Source organism: Panthera pardus, unplaced genomic scaffold (genome assembly GCF_024362965.1).
Source record: "Panthera pardus isolate Hobbes unplaced genomic scaffold, ASM2436296v1 HiC_scaffold_22, whole genome shotgun sequence".
Classification (NCBI taxonomy): Eukaryota; Metazoa; Chordata; class Mammalia; order Carnivora; family Felidae; genus Panthera; species Panthera pardus.
The window spans coordinates 3497513-3519340 of NW_026526788.1; the positions used below are offsets into that span (position 1 = coordinate 3497513).

The 21828-nt window shown below is 47.3% G+C and overlaps 1 protein-coding gene across 7 annotated transcripts in view; it reads right to left on the reverse strand.

Moving 5' to 3' along the window:
* The window catches only part of SIPA1L2 (signal induced proliferation associated 1 like 2), a 222509-nt gene that overhangs the window by 103722 nt on the left and 96959 nt on the right, over positions 1-21828 (reverse strand). For all 7 annotated transcript variants that reach the window (XM_053910190.1, XM_019419003.2, XM_019419006.2 and 4 more), the window contains one exon: positions 2451-4191. In XM_053910190.1, coding sequence (XP_053766165.1) covers positions 2451-3927 — 1477 coding nt within the window. In that variant the 5' untranslated portion in view covers positions 3928-4191. The remainder of the gene's footprint in view (positions 1-2450; positions 4192-21828) is intronic.

Below are 21828 nucleotides of genomic sequence, written 5' to 3' on the forward strand. Positions count from 1 at the left end.
ATTAGGGAGCCTGTTTCTTCCCGGCCTCCCTTTCCAAAAATAACTAGTTCCCACCTGGAGGCCATCTTTGAACAGCATTTTGTAAAGCGCTGTGCCTGGATGAACACGGTCACGAGGGCCCGGCATTCTTTCATACAGCGCAGACTAAAAAGGAAGCCCAAGTTTCTCTGGGTTCTACCAGAAGCCAGGACTGAGACGGGAGCAAGGAAACACACGTGGGGAGCCAAGACCCGCTGAGAGAACTATTCGAGCCCCATTATGTCATCGGTATGAAAACAGAAAGATAACTCAAACATGTGACCAGTGGTAAGTCAAGGGCCTATTGAGCTAAACCGCTTATCCAACATCATGATCATTCTATCACTGACATGATTTCATATCAGGATTCTGGGTCATTGTTTAAACCTGAATTCATGCAAAACTAAGGGAAAACCATTATGAATGTAACAACTGCCATCTATCCAGCAAGCAAATTCTTTAAAGCCTGTAGCCCACGGAGAAGAGTATTAAACAACGCTCCAGGGACTGACGTGGATGGAGTGACCTCCCGAGGTCTGAGGCACACCCCAACCCGCCACCAAAAAGAACCAACTGGCGTCAAAGAGCGCACGCAAACATTTCTGAAGACAGAAACCGATCCAACATAAACCGATCCGACAACTATCCACATCCGTGGCAGAATGGTTTATTCACCAAGAAGACAGACGGTGGAGAAGCTTCTCCAGACTGGCTGCTGGGTCCACTGAAAACAGAAAAAGACAGCCCTGAAAAGCACACTGTCCAAGGGGCGCCTGGGTGGCTCAATCAGTTACGCATCTGACTCTTGATCTCAGGGTCCTGAGTTCAAGCCTCACTTGGGCTGCGCCCTAGGAGTGAAGCCTACTTTTAAAAAAAGGAGGGAAGAAAAGGAAAGAAAGAAAGAAAGAAAGAAAGAAAGAAAGAAAGAAAGAAAGGAAGAAAGAAAGAGAAAGAAAGAGAGAAAGAAAGAAAGAGAGAAAGAGAAAGAAAAAGAAAGAAAGAGAAAGAAAGAAAGAGAGAAAGAAAGGAAGAGAGAAAGAAAGGAAGAAAGAAAGAGAAAGAAAGAAAGAAAGAAAGAAAGAAAGAAAGAAAGAAAGAAAGAAAGGAGTATGCTATCCTATATAAGAAAGGGGCAAAAGTGGAAAGCTGCACCCAGTAAGAAAGCAGTGAGATGCCCTGAGTGTTTTTATTGAGCCTGCGGCTGCCATATGTATATGGGACCTGTTTCTCTGTAGGTGTCTCAAACCAAGCAGATTTCATGTCCCTGGAATAATTAAGGATACTTATATAAAGGCTGAGGACTCAACTATAGGACTTCTGAGGAATACGGCCTTCAAGCCCGAAAATCTAAACAAAAGTAAATTATTTCACATAGGATGAAAGAATTTCTAAAATCACAATACCAAAGAATTGTTTGTATCTTAACCTTGAAGGCCACTTACAGAGCTGCGGGAAAACTATCTGTCGTGCTAATTTATACATGCTTTCAGCAAAGATTTGCTTAACACTTCCAATGCACACAACAGTGCAGCAGGAGCTGTGAAGACACAGAAGTGGAAAGACGAAACAGAGGGGGTACCCAAAAAGCACAGAAAAGACTAGAGGGGGAAAACACCCGACAGAATGATCCACCGTAACAGGAGGAGAGCTCATTCAGAGGAAGAAGGGAGGGATAAAGGTTAACCCACGGAAGAGGTCTTAAAAGGGGTAAATCTAGAGGCACCTGTGTGGCTCAGTCTGTTTGGCATCTGACTCTTGATTTTGGCTCAGGTCATGATCTCAGGGTTCGTGAGTTCAAGCCCCATGTGGGGCTCTGTGCTGTCAGCACAGAGCCTGCTTGGGATTCTCTCTCTCTCTCTCTCTCTCTCTCTCTCTCTCTCTGCCCCTCCCCCACTCACATGTTCTGTCTCTCTCTCTCTCTCTCTCAAATAAATAAATAAACTTTTTAAAACATGGGGGTGCCTGAGTGGCTCAGTCGGTCAAGTGTCCAACTCGTGTTTTTGGCTCACGTTACGATCTCACGGTTCGTGAGTCTGAGCCTTGCATTGGGCTCTGCGCTGACGGGTCAGAACCTGCTTGGGATTCTCTCTCTCTCTCCCTCTCTCTCTCTGCCCCTCCCCTGCCCTTGCTCTATCTCTCTCAAAAGAAATAAATAAATAACATTAAAAAAAAGGGGTAAATCTAGAGCAGGTCTGACATCTGTGATGCTCACAAATTGGCGAAGGCAGAGAGACAGAGGTGGTCATTCCACACTGGAGATCACCCATCAGCAAAGGCAGGAAGAGGGGTTCCTGAGGAAGAGGTTAGTCTGGAAGCGACGGAGGGTCCAGTGAACCACGGCCTCGGACTCCCCGGTGAAGGGGCTCCGGCCCAAAGCGACATGCAAAAACCAGTCTGGGATACACGCACACACACCCAGGACGCTCCCTTACCTTTCCCGTAGAAGAACTTGCGGTAATAATAGGCCCCAAGGTCAATGTGCTCTATGATGTAGCGCTTCACTTTCTCCCGGTGGATGGGCTGGTTCTCCCTCGGCACTTCCAGGACCGACACACCGGCGTTCGTGCAGTGGGAGCTCAGAGAGGACTCGAAGGAGCAGCCTTCCCCGGAGCTGAACGAAGACGAGCTGGCCCTGGAAAGGGCGATCCTCCTGTCGCCTTCCCCGCCAGTCTCGTTCCGAAAGTAAGGACAACTCAGGACGAGCTCGTTGCTCTTCCCGTCTCCCTCGTCAGCATCCAGGTTCTCCTTGGAGTTGAGGTCCTCCTTGCTCCCCAGAGGGGACTCGCAGTTGCCCGTCTGGCCCGCCGGCATCTGAGTCTGGGACGCCGCGGAGGCCCCGGTGGTGATGTTTTTCCGCTTCCCCACGTTGGCCCTCGTAGCCATGGCTTCGTTGATATTAAACAAAATGCTCTGGACGTCATAATGTGCAAAACACCGCTGACAATTCCAAGGGCGGACGCCCCGCTCCAGGCGACCATCTTCCGGGTCACACGTGAACTTGAACGTTTCATGTTCACTTTTAACAGTTCGCAGCTTCCGGAAGAGGGACGTCTCCACCGACTCCGACTTTAACCTCCGTTTGAAAGGTTTGTCCCTGTCTCTCCCCATGAGGAGGGCACTGTCCATGTAGTCTAATCCTGAGATGCGGACAAATTCTCCCCTGGATATCTGTGCTGCCGCGTGGAGGCTGGGAGAGATTGCAGGATCGCAGGGGAAACACTCAGGGAACCCAAAAGGGGCCATCGCTTTGTGGTCGTAATTCTCTACTCGGTACCCTCTGAGCATAGCAAAGAAGTTCTCGCCAGATAAGCCCTGCCGGTCAATGGAAGACGTGCTCCCGTACTCTCGGTGGAGGGCGGCCCCGGTGTTGGGGTTCACTGCATTTTGGTCTAAGACGTCTTCAGCATCGATGTCACTGATGGTGACATCGCTGTTGCTTCTCTGTCTTATGGGGTGCAGCCCTCTTTGAGGAGAGTGAACAAAGATGTCCCCAATGGTGTACTTCGCCTCCACAAAGTCTAGATCGAGCTTCTCTTCTTGCTGACCGTCGCTCTGGTCGCTTTGCCCGTTGTGCGTGAGGGACGTAACACTTTCGTAACTGGTCTGAGACCGGCTTTCCCACAGCGCCTTGCAGGTCAGCTCCTTGGAGCAGTCTTTCTTGGGAGGCCACTCACACACTCTTGCTCTCACACCCATCTTGGGCACGGCTGGGGTGCCATTAGCCGGACCACTGCTCTCGGTGGAATTCGAGGCATTTAAAGAGGTGGCAGGGCCCATGTTGCCATTAATGGCTTTAAATTTTCGAGCAAAATAATCATCCGACTGCATGATTCTGGGAGGATCCTTGAACTTGGAAGAGGCCCTGCCAAGCTTGAGCTTCTCTTCTTGGGACTGCCTTGGGTCGCTCATGTCTGCCGAGGCAAGAAGCTCCAAGGCTCACCAGCAAGACTGAGGTGAAACTAATTACATTGTCATTTACGATGCGACCGTAAACGCAGATATAAAGGCTTCCTCTACAGCTGTACTTTCTCCTTTTAACCGAAAGCAAACAACATCCTCAGAGTATGGTTTTTCCAAAACCAGCTTGCTTCTCAGATGTTGAACTAATTTTGTATGCCTCTGTCCTTTTCAGGAGCATTCCTTAAGACATCTGGCCTGGAGTATTTCCTTCACCTGAATTAAAACACAGAAAACAGCCATTAGCAATTTTTGTCACTCAAGTTCAATGCGTTCTACATAGGGTTTCTTATCGGTCCTTCTCTCCAATTTCTGCCCATCCCCAGATCCCCCAACCGGTCATGAAGTTTCAAGTCTCTGTTGCTCATACTGCTCCTTCTCTCTGGAACATTCTGCCTTCTCGCACTACTTGGCTGGCTGGCACTTATATGCAGAATCGAGCAGTACCCCTTCCGAGAAACTTTGCCTCGGCCCACATCTGCCAAAGGGTGCTTCCTTTGTGTTCCCACAGCACCCGTGTCTACACTAATGGGAACAGATCTCTTTATACTCCTACTGGCTGGTTTATCGACCAGTCTCCTCCACCAGCTAACTTCAAGCTCCTCTCAGCCAGGAACACACCCTTCATCTCTGTACCAACATTATCTGTTAATGTGGCCTGGATTAAATGAGGTAGACAAAACATTTCCATTAGTTATAAAGATTAACACAATGGCCACGTAATTTTTTGAGTATCGTTATACTTCCTTTCAAAACATGTAAACTCAAAATGTCCAGCAGCACAAGGATCAATACCAGGCGTTCTCAATGTATTTTTAGAATGCGGTCTTGCAATCAAGTAAGAACCCGCCGAGATTCCTCGTGAAGTGGGAGGGAGCCTTTAAGAACTGGCTATCCAGGGGCACCTGGGTGGCTCGGTCGGTTGAGCGTCCGACTTGCGCTCAGGTCATGATGTCGCGGTCTGTGAGTTCCAGCCCCACGTCGGGCTCTGTGCTGACAGCTCGGAGCCTGGAGACTGCTTCGGATTCTGTGTCTCCCTCTCTCTCTGCCCCTCCCGTTCATGCTCTGTCTCTGTCTCAAAAATCAATAAAAAACATTAAAAAAAAAAAAAAGAACTGGCTATCTGAACGAGTGTTTCTTTTTTTTTTTAATGTTTATTTTCTTTTGAGAGAGACAAAACATGAGCGGGGGGGGGTGGGGGGGGTGGGGGGGACAGCGAGATAGGGAGACACAGATCCAAAGCAGACTCCAAGCTCTGAACTGTCAGCACAGGGCCCGAAGCGGGGCTCAAACACACAGCCGTGCGATTAAGACCCGAGCCGAGGCTGGCCACTTAGCCAACTGAGCCACCCAGGCATCCCACGAGTGTTAACTTTCTAGTTTATTATGCCACTAGCAATCCGATAAATGTGCAGGGTAAAATAAAAGCACAGAGATACAACACATCTTTGTGCACCTTTGTGGTTAATAGAAACTTGACTTTTTTTTTTTTTAAGTTTATTCATTTATTTTTGAGAGAGAGTGTGAGCATAAGCAGGGAGGGGCAGAGACAGACAGGAGACACAGAATCCGAAGCAAACTCCAGGCTCCGAGCTGTTAGCGCAGAGACTGACACGGGGCTCGGACCCACAAACTGTGAGATCAGGACCTGAGTCGAAGTCAGATGCTCAACCGACTGAGCCAACCAGGTGCCCTGACACTTGAATTTTAATCAACTTTTATTTTTAATTACAGATCACCGTTTCAATGTATTCTATCTCTATTTAGACAAAAATATCTTCCAGGTATCATTATGTCCCCAACGGATGGAAGCCTTCCTTGTTGGCATAAGAATGTATGAATGGCTCTAATTCTTCTGAAAATAATGATGGTGATGAAGATATAATATCACGGATTTCCCTCAGTCCTCATCAAAGCACGAAAAAAAAACGCAAATATTTGTTAGAAAGTATTAAAATTCCAAACAGCTGAGCAGTACTAGAACTCTTTCCAATGGGTTCTTTTTTTGTAAGTAATCTCTACACCAAAGTGGAGCTTGAACTCACCACCCTGAGATCAAGGGTCACGTGCTCCACCGACAGAACCAGCCAGGTGCCCCTCCGATGGGTTCTTAATGGCTTTGAGATGAACATGTGGTAGTCTTTTGGAATATCTGATATTTTCTTACCATGGCAACTTGCCTTCCCCTCATCAGGGGGGAAAAAAAATGGGACTGGGAATGATAAGATGCTGTCTATTCCCAGGGCAACTTCATAACTGAGGAAACAGAATGATGTTTTAGGCTGTGGTAAACAAAGGGAGAGCGAACAATCAGATGCTTCGGTGAACCAAACAGACTGGTGTCGGTCCGTGGTTCTCTGAAAGAGAAGAGACAGGTCTGCATCTTCTCTATTTCACTTGGAATTATTGTGTTTAAAAGGATCACGGGCGATTCTGAATGACAGTTATTTCCTGTACAATTGAGGCTATTACAGAATGCTTTCCTGGAAACTGAAAAAAATGACAACTGAGATATGAAAGAAAACAACTTGTTGCCTACAGTCTCGCTGCTGAAATGGTATTTGATTTACTAGACCGGCTTCTACATGATCTCTAAATTCTATCGACAATTCTGCTGCTTATAGAACCCAATGAATTTGAAGGCTTACAAATGATTTCTAATGGCTGGTACAGAGATATGTGAATTCTCAACAGACATTCATATGACACTCATTTGCAAGTATATACTATTAATTACATACTAATTAGTTGTGTATAAAGAAGGAAGAACCATGCCCAGCGAAACCACCACACTGTACTTTGAAAAAATATAATCAGCAGCTAAGCACCACCACCTTAAAATATTAGAACCAAATGCCCTCAAAGAAACCAGGAAAGAAGGAATGAATAAAGATAAAAGCTGAAATTAATGGAATGAGGGAAAAACAAGGTAGAAAAGGGACAAATCCAAACAGTAGTTTTTTTTTTAAAGAGAAAGAAAACAGATCTACTCCTTCCAAAGCCTGAAAAAGGCAAAGAGAGAAACAACAATATTATACAAGTCTGGACATGGGAAAGGAAACATGACCACATATACAGGAGATTAAAATAAATATTAAGCATAAGAAGAATTATACCACAAGCAACTGTAAAGCAACAACTTTGAACACAGAGGAAACTAATGATTTCCTGGCAAACCACAAATTCCCCAAACTGATCCGAGAATAGAAAATGTAAAGGCTGATTCTTGCTGAAGACAACAGAAACGTAACCAATCGCTACATAAAAATACGACCAGTGTACCCATGAGATGCAAAGAGCCATTTTAACCATTTTAAAACTCCTTTATCCTCCCATTTACGAGACCAAACGCTATTTAAAAAAATTAGGAAATATCCCAGTCTTTCTTTTCCATGTCATGGCACGTACTGAAAATACCAATATTCACACAGCACATGGCAGTCAAAGCAGGAAGCATTCAAGATTTGGGCGCAGGTAGGACTCTGGCCCAAGCCCGCCACGCCTCAAGCTGAACAAACCAGCACCTCCCCATACGGGGAACCCACTCCCCACACTTCTGAGGGCAGCCCTGGGGTTAAGCCATCTGCCGGGAGATTTGTGAGACACAGAAACCTAGCAAGGACAACACATTCACTGAATAATTACTTCCAGAAAAACAGATCATAAAATAGTCAGCGGTCTATTCTGAGCATTTATACCCTTTTACATTTCTAAATGTATCACTGTTTGTAACAGAATTTAAAAATACAAAATCTTCATCCCCTAGATCTCCCATAGAAATGGAAGACAATACACTGTAAAAAATTAGATTATTTTTACTTTGTATTATTTAAATTTTTTTAATGTTTATTTTGTTTTAGAGAGAGAGAGAGAGAGAGAGAGAGAGAGAGACAGAGTGTAGGTGGGGAAGGCACAGAGAGAGTGGGAGACACAGAATCCGAAGCAGGCTCCAGGCTCTGAGCTGTCAGCACAGAGCCTGATGCGGGTTTCAAACCCACAAGCTGTGAGATCGTGTCCTGAGCCAAAGCCAGATGCTCAACAAACTGAGCCACCCAGGTACCCCAAGATTATTTTTAAACATAAGAGATAGGAACAATTAAAGACAGATGAATTTGTGTTGAATTTTAGTATTACGCTGGTCAGAAAGCAAAAAAGAACAGCAAACTGAGAGCACACAAAACTCTTCCCCAAAGAAATCTTCTGAGGCCATTGCTTCAGTTACGGTTTTTAAATTTTTGATGTGTGAAAACATCAGCCGTAGCAGACAGCTAGTGGCTCGTCCCGGCTAGGACCTATTATTCCCTTTCCTTCTCCTGAATCCCGCTGGGGAACCTTACCTCTAAAATCAATTTATCCTGGGGGCCTAACTCCACCCCTGACATGTGACACAGAGCTGACCAATGAAAGTGCTGCATTCTCCTGCCTTCAGGGATTGGTCCAGGGATGAGCCAATGACAGCCCTGTCCTGCCCGGAAGCGTGAGTGATACCCCCCCCCCCCCCCCCCCAGCATGGGGACTAGAATTCTTGGCAGGGCTCAGGGGATGTAACATACACACGGAGCTGCGGGGCTCACTAGCTGGTGTGACCGTGCTGAGGCTGAGCCTCAGGAAGGAAAGAAGGAATCCTAAGGATAGAGGTCTTGACTCCCAACTAGACCTGGCACCAGGTCTAGTGGGGTTTTTTTGTTTGTTTTGCTTTTTGTTTGTTTGTTTGTTTATTCCGTTTGAGTTAGGTCTTTGTGTAGTCCAGATCAACTTTAAAGGTTCTAAGAGACCATATTTACACTCAGTGAAAGACGGAAGACAGCAAATTCAATAACCAAAATACTTTGTACTGTGTTGCACATCGCCTGGTCCACGAAGAAATGAATTGAAAGTGTAGTTCTGGCACTTGGATCCAGAATCAAGACCGGCGCCTCTTGGGCAAGATCCTGCTCTCATGTAAATATTACGCCCTTCAACGCATGTCACGTGCACCGCTAACAACCCAAAGTGTTCAAAGCCAAAAAATTCCTGACGTGGTAGCTGATTACTAAAGTTGAAGCAGGGCTACAGCAGCTCCCCTCCTGGCCCCTCATCCTTCTAGCCGCATTTTCCAGCTTGCCGTAGCTCCCCAAAGTCAACCTACTGACAGAATCCTAGACAGCGCCTTCCTTTTACAAGGACTACTAAATAGGACTAAACACAAAGTATGATACACGGCACCTTCTTTTAAAAAGTATTCCCAGGCGAATTATTTTTACTACCGCGGTAAAAGCAAGACCCCTCAGAACAATCACAGGACTTGTTTGCAAGTGAGATAAGCTAGAAATATTAACATCATGCAATTAAAACCGGTATTACAGCACATGGGGAAGAATTAAAATCAAGGTCTTTGAAAAGCAGATATTAACAAGGAACGGTACAGGCTCCACACAGGGAGAAATGCAAACAGCAACAACAATGGAGGGGATGAAAATCTAAAGTGTGAGCTGGAATGACCTCTGGAATCATCCAGAACCTAGCGGGGAGGCTCTGGCTGGGAGGGAGACACAGACATGCATGCGTGTGCACGCGCGCGCGCACACACACAACAGCCCCACACCAGTGAATCGTGTTCGCCCTGCAGGGCCGTGGATGACGAGCTGGGCGTCTGGAGCAGCTTGTCTGGCACAGAAGGCCCTTCTGTCATCTTTCATTATCTTTACGTTGTTTGCAAGTTCTAACTTTCCGCCTTTGCCTGTGAGCCCGCAGCACTGAGCTAAGTTTTTGAAAGACCGAAATTTGCGCTCTTAGTGGCACGTACGTGAATGTAACGGAAGTCCTGCAGACATCTGTCCCCAGACTTATTCTTTGTACTGACCAAGTATCTGTACAGCCTCTGTGCTCACACCCACTGTGAATCGAAGTGCAAGGTGGCGTGCCCGACCGGTGTTGCTGGACATCACAATGGCAGAAGAGACAGGAAAAGGATGGCATCTTAGAGAAGAGCCTGCAGAAATCAGGGGACTGTGATCGGCCCCCACACAAGGCACAGAGCTCACAATAATTACAGGTGCGCATCACTACCGAAGAAAACACAATCCCCCAAGCACAGAACTGTGTTTAAATGAAGTCCTTTCGGGTTTCCGGTGAGTCTGGGAGGCTGATATGAAAAGTCTGGGACTATTATCCAGCTCAGTCCTGTTCCCCGCCCCACCCCTCCGCCCCGTTTCCTCCCCCATCTGCACAGCTGCCGTGGGAAAGACCTTGATCTCTTCACACTTCCAGCCCCAACCTCTCGGCAAATACCGCAGTTTCTTACTTCTCAGGGGAAAAATAAAGCCAATCTAAATAGTTCGCTGGACTTTTGTCATCGCTTAACGGACCTGCCGACTCCTGAACCTGTCCCTCCGTGTGAGCCCCTGGCGGACAATCATTTAAGACTTACCAGCTTTCTTAAGATAAAAATCCAAACTGTGCCTGACAAGTCTCTTCCTGATCTGTCCTGCTCAGGCTGCAGCCTCATTGTCTCGGGGTCCTCCCTCCTTGTCCTCTGTGCTGTGGCCCAGACATGCTGAGTGCCTTTCCAGCCTTCAACCTGTCCACCCCTGCGTCTGAGCTGTCCCTGGAAACGGAGCGTCAGCTGCCTGGGCCGAGCTGACATCCTCATCACTCTCATCCCTGACTGGGTGTCTCTGCGACACGCTCCCTTGGTGTCCTCTCTTTCCCAGACCCCCCCCCCCCCCTTGCTTCAACCTCCTCGCCTCAAGGCCCTAGGGCTGGGTCTGTTCCATTCACCACTTAACCTGCCGCGCTGGGGAACGGTTTCTAGCGTGTGGCAGTTATTCAATAAATATTATTAAATAAATGAATAAATTACTAAAGCCCTGTGTTAGACAGTAACCTTTTATGAGATAAAGCGTTGAGCACTTAAATGGAGAGTTCTTACGCTTACAGAATATACCGCAATCATGAAAGTTTAATAATTTTGCAGAAACATTTATGACAGAAACTCAGATAAATATGGAGAGCTGTTAGCTCCTTGCAGGCCGCTGTTTGTGCCAAGGCAGGCCCAGATCCTTCCCAGAACAGGTTACCTTGAACATAAGAGTCAACAGCTAGTCTGCTCTGGAAAGAGCTTCCCGCCATCCGCCACTGTACTGGCCACACAAGGTGGGTATAGACAATGTCTTCGAACGGTATGGAAGGAAATCATGCCATAATAAAGCCATATGAACCTAAGAGCCCCCACGTCACTTTTACAACACAGCGGTGCGTCTGCTCCTGTCCGGTCCTAGAATGACTGGGTCATTCTAACAGATGGTAAAAAACTGCTATGAGAGTTAAAATCTTTGAGAGACAGAGACAGAGCATGAGCGGGGAAGGGGCAGAGAGAGGGAGACACAGAATCCGAAGCAGGCTCCAGGCTCCGAACTGTCAGCACAGAGCCCGACGCGGGGCTTGAACTCACGAGCTGCGAGATGATGACCTGAGCTGAAGTCAGACGCTCAACCGGCTGAGCCACCCAGGCGCCCCTGGCATGAGAGTTTTAAACTGGCAAGTGCAGAGTTCTCAAACAAAAAAGGCCATGGTATTTTTTCCATGAAAGACAGAAGTGCTGTTTCATCAGATATTAGGAAGGCGGAAAATAAAACAGACCCCCCTCTATGGGCATATTATGGGCATCGCCATTGTCATTTGTCCCCCTCTTGCCTTCGTAAATGAAGACAGTACTTAAGAGGATCTTCAAACATGCTACTTTGCTTACCCCACGGCAAAATGAACTCACATTGCCAACCTGGTATGGCTACAAAAAACCAAACATCAAAAAAAAAATGGAAGTCATCTAGTTCCCTCTTTAGGCCATAACGGAGAGAAGGGACTAATAATCCGCACTGAGGTCTGCTGAGCTGCATGGATGCCCATCTCTCCAGGTAACCCCCTAAACCTGGACAACTGACCACGTGCCAAGACCGGAGACGGTACACAGCCCATCTCTGAACGATCACTAATTAAAATTTCTACATTTTTCGTCCTTTCTTTGAGCTGAGCTCTGATGTCAAGGGCACTGCCCCTCCCTCACCGTTTCCAACGATTCCTACATTTCATCAAAGTCTACGGCTCTTGTTCCCCATAAAAATGGGAAGTTGTCAGCCGCACTCCGTGGGCAACTTAAAAAAAAAATCCACGTGCGAACCGGTGTGACCTCACGGGCGGGAGGGTGGCCTCCGGTGAGGACGGGGCTCGCTGGGCAAGGCAGCAACCCACAACTTAAGGAGAAACTGAAGGATTTTACAGCTTGAAGGCATAATCTGTTCTCATGCTAATGGTCTTGGCAATAATTTGTAAAGGATAGAACAGAGAAATGGAGAAAATGTGATATTTAAGCATAATTGTCTTTAGATAGGATGTTTTTCAAAGTTTTCCATGAGACATCAGTGAGTCTTTAAGACCAATATTACAGTTATAATTGAGCCACTTATCAGGATTGCAGCTGTAGCAAATGGATTGAAAACCACAAAACACACAAATTATGAGCCTCATTCAAGGAAAAAAACGGTTAAAATTATATGGCAGACTTATAATAAAAGTCTAACTACTGTAAAAAATGCCTATTTTTCATACTCGTATTCCATCAGCTCTAATACGAACATGTATAATTGGGCAGGGACTAAATGGAGGGACACACTGTCCCCACTTGTACCCTCCCTGTGACCAGGATGGCAGGACAGGAGCTGAGGCATGCTCGCGCTAAGGTCTGAAACGCGTTCGCCATAAAATCGCCAAGTTCAGGTACCTTCGGCCTGGTATTGAGTGAAGCTATGGCTAAACAGCTATGAAACAATCCATGAACTCAAATGCCTATCAGAGCAGACCCCTAAACTCCGGGAAATGAGACAATGTGATAAATGGGCTGTTATTAATAATGGTCATAAATGGATATCCGAAGTTCAGTCATCAGACTTTTGACTGTCAAGATTTTGGTAGATCGGGACATGAAAATTAGTTCTTAGGTATTTTTCTTGAACCAAACAATGGGGTGGAACCACAGATAAATATTCTGGGCCATGAAAACTTTAAAAAGAGCAAAAGTCTCTCTCCTCTTTGGGGTTTTGTGACAAAGGGGTAACCTAAGATTTGTGAGGAGCATAAAATCTTCTCCTGGTCTAATGCTCACATCGGTGCTAGACAATTTTTTTAAGTATTCTGTGCTGTTATTTAGAAAAACTCTCACATGATGCGCTCAGAAAAGCTGATCCCCTTGGTGTAGTTAAGGAGTTTTTCATCAGAGTAAAACAGAGACCCCAGTAAAAAGCCTAAAGGATTCGGCTTCCACTAGAACCCTATGTCCTGAGTCTATCCTGAGTTATAATCCATGGTGAGTAAAAGGGACAAATGAAAGGTTTATGCTCTCACGTAACTTTTTTTCCCTTCCTTTTATTTATTTGTTTATTTCTGAGAGACAGACAGAGAGAGCGCCCCAAGTGGGGGAGGGGCAGAGAGAAAGTGAGTGAGAGAGAGAGAGAGAGAAAGGAAGGGAGAGTCCCAAGCAGGCTCCACGCTGTCACTGCACAGCCCAACTTGGGGCTTGAACTCACAAAACCGTGAGATCATGACCTGAGCTGAAATTAAGAGTCAGACACTCAGGGCACCTGGGTGGCCCAGTCGCTTACACGTCCGACTTTGGCTCAGGACATGATCTCACGGTCCGTGAGTTCAAGCCCCGCCTTGGGCTCTGTGCTGACAGCCCGGAGCTTGGAGTCTGCTTCGGATTCTGTGTCCCCCTCCTCTCTCTGCCCCTCCTCCACTCATGCTCTGTCTCACTCTGTCGCTCAAAAATAAATAAATGTTCCAAAAAAATTTAAAAAAAAAAGAGTCAGACGCTCAACTGCGCCACCCGGGTGCCCCTTGTGTGGCTTTCTAAGTGAAGAGGCCGGGCACTCCATCAGGGTCCTGATCCACTCGTTCATGCTTGTACCCCCGGCCTCTAGAGTTGGCACTCACGATGAACTCACATCCATCCATCTACATTGAAATGGCCGTGAACCAAAGTCCCCCAAAGTACTGAGTCGACGTATCATCGCGACACATTCATGGAACACCGTGATTCTTGCTTCTCTCTCTTTTTGGTTTCCTCTCTGGATCCTCCACTGGTCTTCCTTAAATGCTGACAATCCTCAGAGTTTATACAGTCCACACCCAAGCCACACCGAGGCCCGTCTGCAACCTTCCGGATGTTTCCCAATCCGTGCACACCTTGCCGTCTCAACTGCCCCCGCCACAGGTCGAACTGCTCTCTTCTTTTTCCCGGGTTAGCATAAAATCCTTCAATAGTCTCCCATTTTCATCACGGTAAGGCCTGACTGCCTTAAGGTAAGACAGGTCACGCAGGATCGGGTCCGCCAGGAGCTGCCCAGCCCCATCTTCAGCGGCTGGAGCTCCACACGCCATGTCTACCCTGCATTTTCTCACGCAAAGGGCTCTGCGCAGGCTTCCTCCCCCGCCCACAGACCGTCGAGACTCTCCTTCCCTCTACCTTTCTACCATAGTCCTTACAACACATTGCGCCACTCCATGGACACGACCTACGTACTTGTCACTAACCTCCCCTCGGCTCTCAGCACTGGGCACTCGGCAAATACCCAGGATCTACCGCGTGCGACCTGAGATCATGGCAAAGTGACACCTTCTCTCCGAGCCTCAGTTTCCCACCTGTAAAATGGGAAGGATTTTTACCTATTTCAAAGGATTACTCGAAAGATTCAGTGAAACGTAGACGCACAGCGCTTATCCCGTGTATCCTGCATGGAAAGTTCTAGAATTATTAGCCCACAAAACTGATGTGCGTATGAATAAATATTTATTAACTGATGGACTTAAATTGAGCAATGAAAATGAGTAAGATACATAACTATCCCCCAGGAACACAACAGGAACACAAAGCAGTAACTGACCTGCGGTAGTTAAGCTGATTCTCCCAGAGGCAAACAGAAGCTTCTAGAAGGTGAAGAAAATGCCCAAAACAATCTCCAGTCAGGTGCTGCCCTCTTTCCAGCTAGAACTTCCATTTGAAATTATTTAAGGGAACGCTATTAAATTAGAATGAGATTATGTGGCACTTTTTAACTTTCGGGGTGTCAATAAAAACCAGGAATCAATTCTCGGTAGTAAGCTTTTCCCCTATCCAGTCAGCCAGCTAATGTCAAAGGAGAAAAAACAAAGAGCCATTTTGTTAAATGGAACATTTTGATCATGGAATTTTTTTCCAAAGAGACACGAGAACAGCTGTGGGTATTGACTGTTTTCCATTAAATCTTTTAAATCAGAAAGAGATAAAAAGAGATAGCCCTGTACCTCCTTCCCTCAGGAGGTTATTAGTTAATACATTTTTTCAGCGATGTGGCCCCTGAATTACAGATGACACAGTAGGAAATCGGACGTTCCGATTAATAATTTAAGCTGAGGCATTTCTGTCATAGGAAAACACAACAAAAGAAAAACAGAATTTCAACCTAGTGCCAACTGATTTAGACTGTTCTTCTGTTATTCTCACTTAAAAAAAAATCACAGAAAATAATCTATTCTATTCTTTAAATAAAAGTTTAGGGACACTGGGGTCGCAAAGAAGGGAACAGGAACATTTGATAAGAAAAACCTGGTAGGCTAGAGCCTTCAGAAAAGACTATTTGCGAGCTGTCCTGTTGTGTTTCTCACACAGAACCAATCCACTCCCTCCGTTATTTTCCACTGAATCCATAGTGAAAACTCTTGCAGAGCAAAGGTCTGTCTGCCTCACCTTGCTCCCCAAAACTCCAATCAATCAATACTATTGAAAACTGAACTGAACACACAAACTGGCTACCCTCAATGCATTCTCTGTAAAAAGGCATCAAGTAAACCACAAAGCCATCAAACCTGAAGATGCTTCCTTTCGACGGAGCATGAAGGGTACGGAAAAGAAAACCCCACCAACCCATACAACAGTCTAGTATTTTATTTTTCAGGAATAGCCACGTTTAAGGAACACACGACAAACACCATTCACTCTTCACATGCTCAGAGCTACCTTCCCATCCTTCTCAAGTTTATTTGAATTACAGGATACGGAGTTTCGCTGAACAGCTTCGCGAGGTTTATTATCTGATACAAAAAAGCCTTTGTTACTCCAGTAAATAAACGCATTCAGTTCTACTCGGCACCGTACTGGATGCTGGGGGACTGGTGGGGAGCAGTAACAATGAATGACAGAGCGTCCTAATCCTCAAGAAGCTGAGCGGGGCACGATACGCACGTGCATAATAAGTAACAGAAGAAATGAGTTAAAAGGATAGGGCAGCCCTTCTGACTAGCCTGTTATCCTAGTTATCCACATGCATGGGCATCCACAATGCCCTCCGTGCCGGTGAGGGTCTGGGGAGCGGATGTCCTCATGTGCTGCGGACGGCACCTCCCCCGCAATGCCAATAAACACAGTCGTTTGACTCCGTATTTCCACATCTGAAAAATCTACCCAAGAAATGAGAGCTGTGGGGCAACACTTAGAGAGCAAGACATTCACTCTTTCTACCTACAAGAGTGAAAAACGTGGAACAGTCGTTAACAGCCGGTGGCAAGGGGTTAACTATGCCTCATATGGTAAATATCATACGATGGAATATGGTACGCAGCCCGAAAAGGTTCTTTGAGTGTGTGTGATGTTGGAATTTACAACACAGGTTTATGTGAAAGGATCCAAAAATAAAACCTGATGTTTAAACCATATACGCAAAAGTACTGCAAAGAGGGGGCGCCAGGGTGGCTCAGCCGGTTAAGCATCCGACTCGATTTTGGCTCTGGTCATGATCTCCCTCGAGGTTCGTGGGCTTGAGCCCCACGTTGGGCTCTGTGCCGACAGTGTGGAGCCTGCTTGGGATTCTCTCTCTCCCTCTCTCTCTCTCTCTGCTTCCCCCACTCTCTTCTCCCTCTCAAAATAAATAAACTTAAAAAAAAAAAAAAGCACTGTGAAGAAACAACCCTGCCTTATGACAGTGGCTACCTATTACAGACAGGCTTTATGCAAGCTTTAATAGCCTTCTTCTTTGTATTTTTCTAAAGCGTCCAAATGAAATAACTATGTATGAGAAACATGTAAATCCACATGCTTATAAACTTTAAATTCAATAAACAGGAAAATATTTTTTAAAAACGCCTGTAGGGGCACCTGGGTGGCTCAGTCGGTGAAGCGTCTGACTCCCGGTTTCAGCTCAGGTCACGATCTCATGGCTTCGTGGGTTCGAGCCCCTCGCCGGGCTCTGCACTGATGGCATGAAGCCCGCTTGGGACTCTCTCCCTCCCTCTCTGCCTGCTCCTCCCCCACTTACGCTGTCTCTGTCTCTCTTACAATAAATAAATAAACTTAAAAAAATTCATAAGTAAAATGCCTATAAAACCGACGCGGGCTACGTTACACAAAGCACATTACTCGTTTTTGTACAACGAGATGGCCATTATCTTCCTCCTCTTGATCTAAGTCCCAAGATACCTAAGACGGTAAGATACACGGAGGCAGGTATTCGTGTTAGATAAGCATTACCTATTGCTGATTGCCTTGGCGTACACGGTTTTCTTTTATAGCACGTATTCGCAAAAATATCGCCCTTTATTCCCACGCACTGGAACACCACTTTGGTTAGAACAGTGATACCCTTGCACTGGCGTGTATTTCCAGATGCCCCACGCCCGGTGTGAGCCTGGGTGCCCTGCCGGGCAGTGGTGCGCGGAGAGCTCGGAATGAAGGCTGTGTCTCCCTCTGCGGACGTGATTAACTGTGGGCCCTTCAGCCACCCACGCACCCACGGGAACTCAGTTTCATCTGCGCGACAGGGACGACGTCTGCACAGGGCACGGCAGACGGGTCTCGCGGGACGGAATGAGAAAGCATGCGTCAGCGTTCTGGGGACTTTTAACAGCACACAAATGCAAACTAGGAGTATTATTCCCACCTGATAAATAAGCGGGAGGAAGCGCGAATGGGTTAAGTGGTTTGTTCCTGTCTCTAGCGTCCTTCGCTACCGATCCTGCCACCTCGCCGAGGAACGACACTTGTTCCCACTTAGGACCGATCGGAAGCCTAGCGAGCGAGGTGAAGCAGGAAGCGAAGCGGAGAAAACTGCTGGCAAAACTCCGAGCGAACGAGCATTACCGGATATGATCTCTGTAAGGGGTTTCCCGTTTCCCTGAGCTCCGGACTCAGTTCACCCGCTGGTAACCCTCGAGAAGAGTCCACAGCGCCTCTGCTCCCTGGAGCGCCCATAAGGGAGAGCCAGTTAAAGTGGACTTCGCTGCAGAGGAACCGCCCTGCCCCCCCCCCGCCCCCCCCCCCCCAGGCTTGTCCCTGCACTCGCCATCCTCACCGGGGACCCCGGCGTCACCTGCATGCAAAATCCTCGCTGGCGTGCTGCACAGAAGTGTGCATTTCGTACGGGATTCCAAGACCCAGTGTTTGGAGTTCTTCCAATTCCAGAGTCTATGTGTAGGCACCTGCACCGTGCCCTGCTCCAAGCTGACGACCCAAACGTTGGACTGATGGTTCAAAGGGGGACACGGCCAGCCGGTCACCCACGGGACACCGCAGTCCCATCTCCTCGCGGTGCCTTCGAGGGAGAGAAGCCGGGAGGGGGCTTTACGCCCGCAGCTGAGGCCGTGGCTGCGACCCGCCAGCGGGAGCATGCCGCACACCAGTGCCTGGCTGGGAGCACCGTGACGTCCCCTCCCAAGAGCCCCCACGCTGGCTGCCTGCTCGATTCTGCTGCAGGGCCTGCTTCTCAGGGCTGGCAGACAGAGGGAGGCTCAGGGAGGCTCAGGAAGGCGGGGACCGTCAGTGACACAAAGCAACCTTGCTTCCCAGAAGGCTGGGCCGCCAATAAAGCAATGATCTAACGGGAGAAGACAATGTCCCAAATGCTTGATGTAATAGCTACTGCTGTGTGCAGTCCAAATTCTGCATTCCTGTCCACCGGTAAACTGTCCTAAGGAGAAACAGGAGACATGTGGCATAGTTACTGAGTAGGTCAGCCGGACAGAGAAGAGAGACACAGGAGGGCTTCATTCATGCTTTTCACCATCTGATTTTTACCCCGAGTCGTCCTCGCGCTGGCAGCTAGGAGGAAGGCAAGCTCATTCAGGACTCGGGAACACAAAATTTCCCGAAACCTCAAATTCAGGAGTCATGTTTGGAATGAATCCTTAAGGAACTTTCTTCCCATGGTGTCCTCCTTTAAATAAGGCGTTCCCTTCCAGGGGGACACATTTTCATCTCAGGAGACACAGGGCATGAATTCCAGTGCCCTGAAGTGGAAATCTTTCCTCAACATACCGGACTTGGAATTTTTAAAGTATGAAGCGAGGGGCGCCTGCATGGCTCGGTCGGTTGAACGTCTGACTCTTCCTTTTTGCTCAGGTCGGGAACCCAGCGTCGTGGGATCGAGCTCCACGTCGGGCTCTGCACTGAGCAGGGAGCCTTCGTGGGATTCTTTCTGTCTCTTCCTCTGTCCCTCTACCCCGCTTGCTGTCTCTCTCTCAAATAAGAAAAATAAGTAGGGACCAAATGCTACGTAAGAAAGAAAAGTTAAACCGCTCTGAATTACACATGCATACTAGTTAATCTGGGTTGGTTATTTATATATTTTTTAAAGTGCCTATCTCCAAAGATCTTGACTGAAAGCAAAAAACTGAAAGAATGACCACCTAGTATGCTATACAAGATTTTATTAAAATAACACCAAAAACCCTGTTTCCTTTTATAAACTTATGTTCATGGGAAATCACCACTTTCTTTGAATTTCTAGGTTAATGAATAAGAGACACAGAAACCACAATCATGAGGACCAGTCCTGAGATGTACACAGAATATCAAACAAGGAAAAAAAGTACAAGCAAGTAAATCATCTATATTACCATAAGCTTCATAAAAATCCTAGCTGGACCCAAAGAATTTGTTTGACTAGTAATTTGTTCTTTATCATAAAATGTTAATACAGGAGCATTCCGTTTATTTAGCGATTTGCCATTTTCAAAACTCTCTTATGTCCACTCGATCCCAGGAAAACCTCTGAGAGACCAGAGAGAGATGTGTCTCCCCAGGTAACAGATAAGGAAGAAAATCGTTGGGCAATTAACTAAGTGATTTGCCTATAATCAAATGACAGCAAATCGAGAGACTCAGAACCAGGATCCAGGCTGCTTCATTCTTTCCACTCTAACTGCTAACTTGTCAAATGTGCATATGGCCTCTAAATCTCAGGAATAAAAATCAAAACAAAATTCCGGAGTTTGCCCCAAAGAAGCCAACCTAATCCAAACTTGCTAACTTCAAGCAAAAAGAAAACCATCTGGGGAGCCTGGGTGGCTCGGTCAGTTAAGCGGGCCGACTTCAACTCAGGTCATGATCTCACGGTTCTTGAGTTCAAGCCCCGCATCAGGCTCTGTGCTGACAGCTCAGAGCCTGGAGCCTGCTTTGGATTCTGTATCTCCCTCGCGCTCGCTCTCTTGCTCTCTGTCCCTCCCCCACTCGCTCTGTCTCTCTTGGTCTGCGTCCTCCCATCTTTTGCTTCTACAACCCCCCTTGCTTATAAAGTCTCTCTTCTTTCCCTGGAAGTAACAAAATCTAGGGGCGCCTGGGTGTCTTAGTCAAGTGCGCAACTTTGGTTTCAGCTCAGGTCATGATCTCGTGGTTCATGAGTTCGAGCCCGGCTTCAGGCTCTGTGCTGTCAACACTGAGCCTGCTTTGGATCCTCTGTTCCCCTCTCTCTCTGCCCCTACCCCACTCTCACTCTCTCTCTCTCAAAAATAAATACATGAAAAAAAAACAGAAGCCACAAAATCTAATGCATTCAAAGCCATCTTCTAGCACTCTTTCCTCCCCAACTCACTCATTTACCCTGAAACTGTACCTTGAAACCATTTTCTGTTCCTTTGTTGTGTCACAGTCCACACCATACTCATCCATGCGGCAAACACTTAACCTACCTCCCTACCTGCTAAGCACCCAGCTGGACACAGGACGATGGACAAGACCTGGCTCTCGGCTTGGAGGAGACCAGGAAAAGCTTCCAGGGAAAGCAAACTTGATGGGGCTCAGGGTCCCAGAATTCAGCTCAGCCAAGAGGATGTCCCATGGGGATTCCCTGCTGCCACCCTTCACTCCTGTTAGCTAAAATCGCGTCCAGAGTTGCACACCTTCCCCTCTACCCCTCTATCCCCTCTTCCCCTCTATCTCTAGCTGCTGAGATGAAAACCCCACACATCCAGCGGCGCCTGGGTGGCTCAGTCGGTTAAGCGTCCAACTTCGGCTCAGGTCATGATCGCATGGTTCGTGAGTTCGAGCCCCGCGTCAGGCTCTGTGCGGACAGCTCGGAGCCTGGAGCCTGCTTCGGATTCTGTGTCTCCCTCTCTCTCTCTGCCCCTCCCAGACTCATTCTCTCCTCCTCCTCTCTCTCTCTCTCTCTCTCTCACTCACTCAAAAATAAGTAAACATTAAAAAAAAAAAAAAACCCACACACGCATACAACTGGAGAGTAGCAAGGGACCTTACTACACAATGGTGAGTAAGACATCACAAACCCCTCTTCTCTTTCCTCAGCTACGAGGAGCAGGTCTGCAAATGTGACTTTTGTTCTCACGGGGTAAGAAAAATACAGGTGCTGCTGACTTTGGCCAACAGCAGGCAAGAGCGAGCCACAGAGGTCTGTACCAGACTCCCGAGGGCACTCTGCCCATCAAGGCGGTGCGTCATGAACCGCATGAAGCCTGGTTTCACCACCAACCCCGGCGAATGGGGACAGAAGTGCCAGTTCCCAGGCCTGAGCGTGAGTCGGCCCAGTGATGAAAGCTCAGTTCTGCCTGACCCTTCAG